Raw genomic sequence first — 7,031 nt, forward strand, 5'->3', positions numbered from 1 at the left:
AGCTAATGTGTGTTGGAATGAGGTCAAATACCTGCAGGGGTTTGTTCTGACGTGTTGCTGAAGTGTGTATGAAAGGGAGCGTGTTGTCAGCAAAATCTAATATGGGGTTAAACACTTGGCACCGTGTTTCTCGTTTGGTCTGGTCATGTGATCGTTTGCGAACACACGGTTCATGTGTGGCAGACGAACCTGTCCCCAGGGCTCGGGAAGGGCCCAGCCCGGTAAACCCAGGCCTGGAGACACTAACATCCACAAACGCATTCACACACGGATGAATCGAACAGGTTGGACTGGTTCACGGTGTCAGGCTTTTTATATCCTAGCTTCAAAGAAGGACGGGTCGCCTCCGCCCCCGTCTGGGACACTCCCTACAGATCAGCCCTGGCATGCAAATCCTGTCTGTTTCGTCTTTGTCTATCTGTCTCTCCCTCTCTCCCTCCCACTCTCTCTCTCTCTCTGTGCTGTCAGACCAGCGGACCTTTTGTGAGTCTCCCTGACTGGACCGTAAGATCATGCACAGCCATCCTGATGTCCTCTCTCTCTCCTCCCCTCCCCACCCCACCCCTCGGCTGGGCGCAGATCACCGCGAGGGCGCGGAGTGGCGCAGGACGGTGCCCAGCTACGCCCAGTCCGGCGCGGGCGGCGTGGACCCTCGCCCCTGGAGCACCGCGGCCCGAGACGAGAGCCAGGAGCCGCTGCCCGCCAGCTGGGAGATGGCCTACACGGAGACGGGCATGGTCTACTTCATCGAGTGAGTGCGCCCGAGCCCAAGCTCCATGTGCTTCTGCCTAGCGTGACATTTTAATATACGGGAGGAGCCGAGGTTTTATAGTTCGTCTCAAAGATGAAAGAAGGCCATCGAGGCAGTACCGTGGTTTAAAGGCGGATATCAATGGCAGCGGCCAATTAGCGGGCAAGCGGCCAGTGGTTAGGAAGGAGCGCTGCAGCTCCTCTATTTCCCCTCCTGCCTCCTCCTCAGAGTCCTGGTACTGTGGGGGGGGTTTAATGCTGCTCTTTTTTATTTGAAACTGCAGCCATTACTTCAGGCCCGCGTTGTTCCGGAACATTCCTCACACTTTTAATTAACTGCGGCCACCTTCGCCCAATTCGTGCGTCACACCGACGCAGTCGAAGAATACAAAGAACCGAAGGTTCACGCGGAGGCCAAAAGTGGCGGATTGGCCCGGCGCGGCGGGCCCGGGTTTCAGTGAGACCCTGTTATCTGCGGGGGGGTTAAGCAGAGAGAAACGCGCTAGCTGAGTCACTGTGGCATTCCCGGCCATCGATACTCCGTTCCTCGGGTTTGTTTACCGTCTCGTTTGCAGCGGCTAAATAAACACGCCGCAGTCCGTGGGCCAGAGTTAGCCTCGCACAGGTAAGCTTCACAAATGCGGATACGGCCGTAAATGGTTGATTCGAAAAACGTGTTGTAAAAAATGTTGTTTGTTTAACTGTGTGAAGGGCTGGTTAGCTGTGGCGTTGTGCTGAGCGGGGCAGATGTGGGCGGGACTGTCCAAACACAAGGCTGAGTCCTGTTGTACATGATGCACAGGGCTAATGCAAATAATGGAATAATGTTCTTCCTTGAAATGGTACTGCAGGTATTGGCCCGAGTGGCAGATCCCGCTCTGTGGTGCGTAATGTTAGGGAAGTGTGGTGGAAAGTGACTGGCCTCCTTGTTTTGACCAACGACAGCGTTTGAGGTCAGAAGTGCCTGCAGTGCAGGAGAGGGCACGACGTATCGTGACCTTCAGCTACCTGCTGTAGCAGCACCCGAACCGCTGATCCTGCGTTCTCGCTCCCGCTCTGGGGAGGACGCTCTGTACCTCCCTCTTCAAACATCTCCTCCGTGGAGTAGATCAGGCCGGCTCAGCCCCTCCCCTCTGAGCCCTCGCCGACCGTCCTCGGGTACACGCCCGCCCCCCAGGGACACGAGAAGCGCAGCCTTCGTGTCTGCGTGTTCGTGGCAGGGCATGCTGGGATTGTGCGAGTCTGCCTCTGTGCGCTATCGCCACTCCGAGCGTCGGGCTCTTGTGGTTCTACTGAAAGGCCTTTCCCTCGCACGCTGCTGTTTTTACCGCGCTGTTGACTATTTAGCGTCTGATAAGATGCAGTGTTTTTATGTAAGCAACCTTGGCTGTGATGTAGATGTATAGTTTATGTTGTTAAGCCCGTGTGGTGTATCCGGCTGATGAAGAGTTTGTGATGGAACACGTTTCTTCTCTCTACAGTCACAACACGAAGACGACCACGTGGTTGGACCCTCGACTGGCTAAGAAAGCCAAACCCCCAGAGAAGTGTGAGGATGGAGGTGAAATCATCCGGCATCACTCACACACACACACACACACACACACCCACACACACCCGCCCGCATCACCCCTCTCACGGACCTCGCAGGCAATTTGGGAAAGTTCTCCAAAAACATACCCACCACATGTTGACACAAACACCCTGACAAATACACGATGCGCCCGCCGGCACTCACAGGAAATCCAGCCATACGGGAGTGAGTGTAGCGGCAACACGTGGCACTCTGACTCCACCTGCTCTCCTAATGGCACTCCAGAGAAGACCAGAGCAGAGAGCCTTTGTCACCGCTCCATTTGGCCTAGGCAATTCCTGCGTGCGTGCGTGCGTGCATGCGTGCGTGTGTGTGTGTGAGCGTCTACCACGGGCTCCTGTCCAGATCCTGGCTTTCAGCTTGTCCTCTCCTCTGTCCACCCCCGTGTCCATGCGTGCTCTACACGTGAACGCTTTTGACCCTTGGCTCAGACGCTCACAGACACGGAGCCTGACTGCTCTTTCTGTCCCTCCGCAGAGCTGCCCTACGGCTGGGAGAAGATTGAGGACCCACAGTACGGCACCTACTACGTGGAGTAAGTCCTGTACACGCCGCAACCCACACGCGGGACCCGCAGACATGCGGGACGACTTGATGAATAAGTCCAAAAGAAGGGAAAAGTGAAAACGGGCCAAAGAAAGCTGGTTTAGGGGGGGTCTTTCTCACGCCGAAAGCCGTCGCACCAGCTGTGCACTGGGGTTCCAATACAAACGGGGCTGGTTTCTTCTGGGCCCCTCGGTGCATTGTGGGAGTTGGAGTCCTGGCGAGAGGAGGCCAGAGCTCAGTGTTCTGGGTGTAGTCCATGGCACTAGAGGAACCTGGAGTGTGTTTTTGGGGCTGCGGTTGTCCTGGTTCCTGAATCCGGACATGCTTTGTTTTTGAATGAATGCTCTGTGGTACTGTACATCATCAGAAATGCCAGGAGAGGCAAACCGTGGTAATCAGCACCAGTCTGCGTTTCTTTTATATCTCTGCTCTCTCTCTCTCTCTCCCACACACACAAAATAAACACAAACACAAGCAATACCTGTATGCGCACACACACACACACACACACACACACAATCTCTGCCTCTGTTTATATGCATGGGGAAGAATAGGCAGGCCAGCTCACGATGATTCACACTTCAAGCGGTGACACTGCCCCTCTCCTTTTTACACCTTTGAAACACACAGGCGAGCACAATCACACACACACACACACACACACACACACACACACGTGCACAATCACACGCGCACACAATCACACCACATACACGGCGCAGCCTCCATTCACCTCTAGACAGGTTGATGAAGGTGTCGCAGAGGGGACATTTGCACGCTACACCTGAACGTGTCAAACATGGACTACGCCCACAATACACAGACATGTAGTTACAATCTTACCAAGGTGAGAGCCCAGCTCCGGGTCAGCGCCAGGTTCGGTCTGCCCAGCGTGGGAACTTTGGAACGATTGAATCCCAAACGATTAATGATTGAATATTAATTCAGACAGGCGGAGTTATAATGTTAGTCCGTTTGTCCAGGACATCGAGTCCCTCCCTTTTTGGAAACGGTAATCCTTGTGACCCTGTGAAAAACAAGAATTTGCATGAATGGATTTATGCATATGTATTATGTTAATGAGCTTAACTTCCTCTGGAGCTCCGCCCACTCTTCAAACAGCGTGATGTAATGACAGGACCATCCACCCCCTCATACTGGAGCAGCTCGGTGGTGTTTAATGTCTAGGTGGAGATGGTGCGGTGCTGTTATGGGACGGTATATTGAAGTCTTTCCAGATTCTGCTAGTAAAGTGCTGCATGTGGTTTAGATTTGGGGTTTTCCCACACAGTTAAATAAGTATTAACAGCGTAATATTAAAGTCAGTGAATCGGCAGCAGTGAACGAACTGATACGCAACAACGTGTGCTGTCCAGAATACGTGAAGCAGCATTTGAAGGTGGTCGGTCTTAAGGTGGCTTTCTCCCCTACAAAACCAGGATGTGACCGTTTTTGCAATATGTGTGGGGTTTCTAATGAAACTGACAGGGGTTTATACCATTTGCATGAATTTGCATGATTCGTAGCAGTGCTCACCCAGAAGAGGAGGGCGCTGGTTACCCAACAGCTCAGACTGAGTTTCCAGGACGCCTGAGTGGTGTGATGGCCAGGCGTGCAGGAACGTTCAAGCAGCCTGCCGCTGGTTTCTGTGACGTTAGCTTGTGCCTGTTTCTTGGCGTTCTTCTCCTTTACAAAGTCTCCCGTCTACCTGCAGTCACATCAGTCAGAAGACCCAGTTTGAGAATCCTGTGCAGGAGGCCAAGAAGAAGCTAGTCCAGGAGACGGTCCCGGCCAACCAGCCGGCAGCAGCGGTGGGGGCTCCGCCCACAGGTAACAGCTCCGCCCCTCCCCCTCCTCCATCTCGCCGTCTCTTCCCTTCACCAGCATTCGTTCACTCGTTCGTTCCTGAGTCATTCACTCGTTTGTTCATTCGCTGTGACCTGGACCGGTTCTGGCCTCTGATTGTGTTCATCATTAGTTTCTCTGCACTACTGTGACTGTGGAAATGGAAATGCACTGTGGGAAACGGAGTTTTTTTGTGGGTGTGGGGGGCTGTGACTTTAGAACTCTAGCGAGAATGTGGCAATTACGGCAATATGTCAAGTGCACAAGCGCATTATTGCCACCCAATTATTTCTCAGTACAGACAAGTACCTGACTTGGATGCTGTGGGTTCTATCGTATTATATAGCAAATTATGTTGGTCCTCTGCCCCAAGATCCTGTCCAAACTGAAGCCCCCTTGGGTCGGCATGTTGTATGACGTGTGAAGAGATTTCACTGATGCTCTGCACTTAATCCACGGCTCATATCCTGACGGGCGTCTGCTGAGTGTTTTCGCCCTCGCGCTCTGAAGACGGCGATGGCTGCATGGCTTCTCATGGGCGTAGTGTGCACTTATAGATAAACGCACATAAACAGCTGAAAGAGGTTGTTGTCGGAGGAATTATCTCGAAAGCGTGCTCGTGTGACGGAACAGAGATGCTGTTCTGGGCCGTCTTTATGGCGTTTTATGGTAGGCACAGGGAGGTAATGCCTGCTTTATCTAGCTGCTCAGGAGGCCTTAGGTCATGGTGGTAGCTCTGTAATTAAACAAAAAGAAATGCCAGGCACTTGAGTGGTAATTAAAACATATTGGTGTGCATTTTACCCCCTGCGCGCGCGCACGCGCGTGTGTGTGTGTGTGTGTGTGTGTGTGTGTGTGTGTGTGTGTGTGTGAGAGAGAGAGAGAGAGAGAGAGAGAATGTTTTGTACATATGTTTGTACACTCTGTTCTGCCCACTTGTGTGTTTGTGTGTGTTTTCACATTCCACTCACTCGTATTGATTTCATATTACACAATACACCTCCGTCCTCTCCTGCAACTCTAAACCCACTGCAGGTCTGTGTGGTGACTACAGGTCTGTCTGTGTGGTGACTGCAGGTCTCTCTCTATGTGGATAGACACACTCACAACACATATATACACACACACACACACACACACAGAAAGAAATTGAGAGAGAGAGGTACTTTTTAGTTAGTTTAGAGCAGTCAGAAGCAGATTTGTGTATTGAATAAAGTGGGTTAGCTAGGCCAGATAAACAATTACCATGTGAAAATTGCCATTCTTTACTATAACCACACACATTTCTAATCTAGTGTCCCCAAAAAATATTAAATTACTAACTGCACTGTTTTTACATGTACTGTTTTTAAGCATTGATCTCCCCAACACACACACACACACACACACACACACACACACACACACACACCGCTCCCACCCTGCTATGTTTAATCACTGACATTTATAATCAGTTTTCCTCAAGCGAGACACACACACACACACACACACACACACACACACACACACACACACACTTTTTGATGAGTTATCAAGTAGATGTAAACATCATTTCGGCCACCCATCACAGTCGATGGCAGGCACTGATCGTGCCGGGACAGAGACGTGAGCCCCAGACGTGCACACCGGGACCCTCGCCTCCCCACGTGCGCCCACGCGGGTCACATGTGCGATCACGCCGACGTGTCCTCGTGGCAGGCCGTCAGGGCCAACAGTTCTGCGGCCATCAGTGACTCCTGTAGACCTAAGTTCTGACCTTGCAACCTGGATTTTAGGGCTGACCTGGAAACAGTTATTTGGTTTCAGTATTCACTTCGAAATGGCGTCCCAGACTGAACGTGCATCACAGAGTTCATTTTTCAGTCTGCTTGCCCTCTTCAACATTTGACTTCATTCCTCTGCCTCACAGATGTAAGACTGCACTGAAGGTTCATCTCTGTTTATTTCTGCCAGGAGATGTCACAATTCTGTGTGTGTGTGTGTGTGTGTGTGTGTGTGTGTGTGTGTGTGTGTGTGTGTGTGTGTGTGTGTGTGTGTGTGTGTGTGTGTGTGTGTGTGTGTGTGTGTGTGTGTGTGCCTGACTTCAGTCAGTTCCCTGCACACAGGCCTGGTTAGTCTATATTTAAGTCAGAAATACCATCTTCCCCCAGGAAATGCGACGAATGTTTGGCAAATCATGGAATACTTAGAAATCAGATGACACATTAATACAGAATGTGGTTAATTGTTGAGTTGACAGTGTAAACAATTCTGCATATTGATGTAGAGCCATAGACCATCTACAAGATTGAAGTGC

At 51.4% G+C, this 7,031-nt stretch overlaps 1 protein-coding gene across 3 annotated transcripts in view; it reads left to right on the forward strand.

The window, feature by feature from the left end:
- The window catches only part of magi3a (membrane associated guanylate kinase, WW and PDZ domain containing 3a), a 95,684-nt gene that overhangs the window by 71,645 nt on the left and 17,008 nt on the right, over window positions 1-7,031 (forward strand). For all 3 annotated transcript variants that reach the window (XM_076984022.1, XM_076984021.1, XM_076984020.1), the window contains exons 5-8: window positions 580-751; window positions 2,232-2,311; window positions 2,822-2,879; window positions 4,605-4,720. In XM_076984022.1, the coding sequence (XP_076840137.1) occupies window positions 580-751; window positions 2,232-2,311; window positions 2,822-2,879; window positions 4,605-4,720 (426 nt within the window). The remainder of the gene's footprint in view (window positions 1-579; window positions 752-2,231; window positions 2,312-2,821; window positions 2,880-4,604; window positions 4,721-7,031) is intronic.

The sequence above is a fragment of the Brachyhypopomus gauderio genome, chromosome 21 (assembly GCF_052324685.1).
Source record: "Brachyhypopomus gauderio isolate BG-103 chromosome 21, BGAUD_0.2, whole genome shotgun sequence".
In the NCBI taxonomy this organism is placed as follows: Eukaryota; Metazoa; Chordata; class Actinopteri; order Gymnotiformes; family Hypopomidae; genus Brachyhypopomus; species Brachyhypopomus gauderio.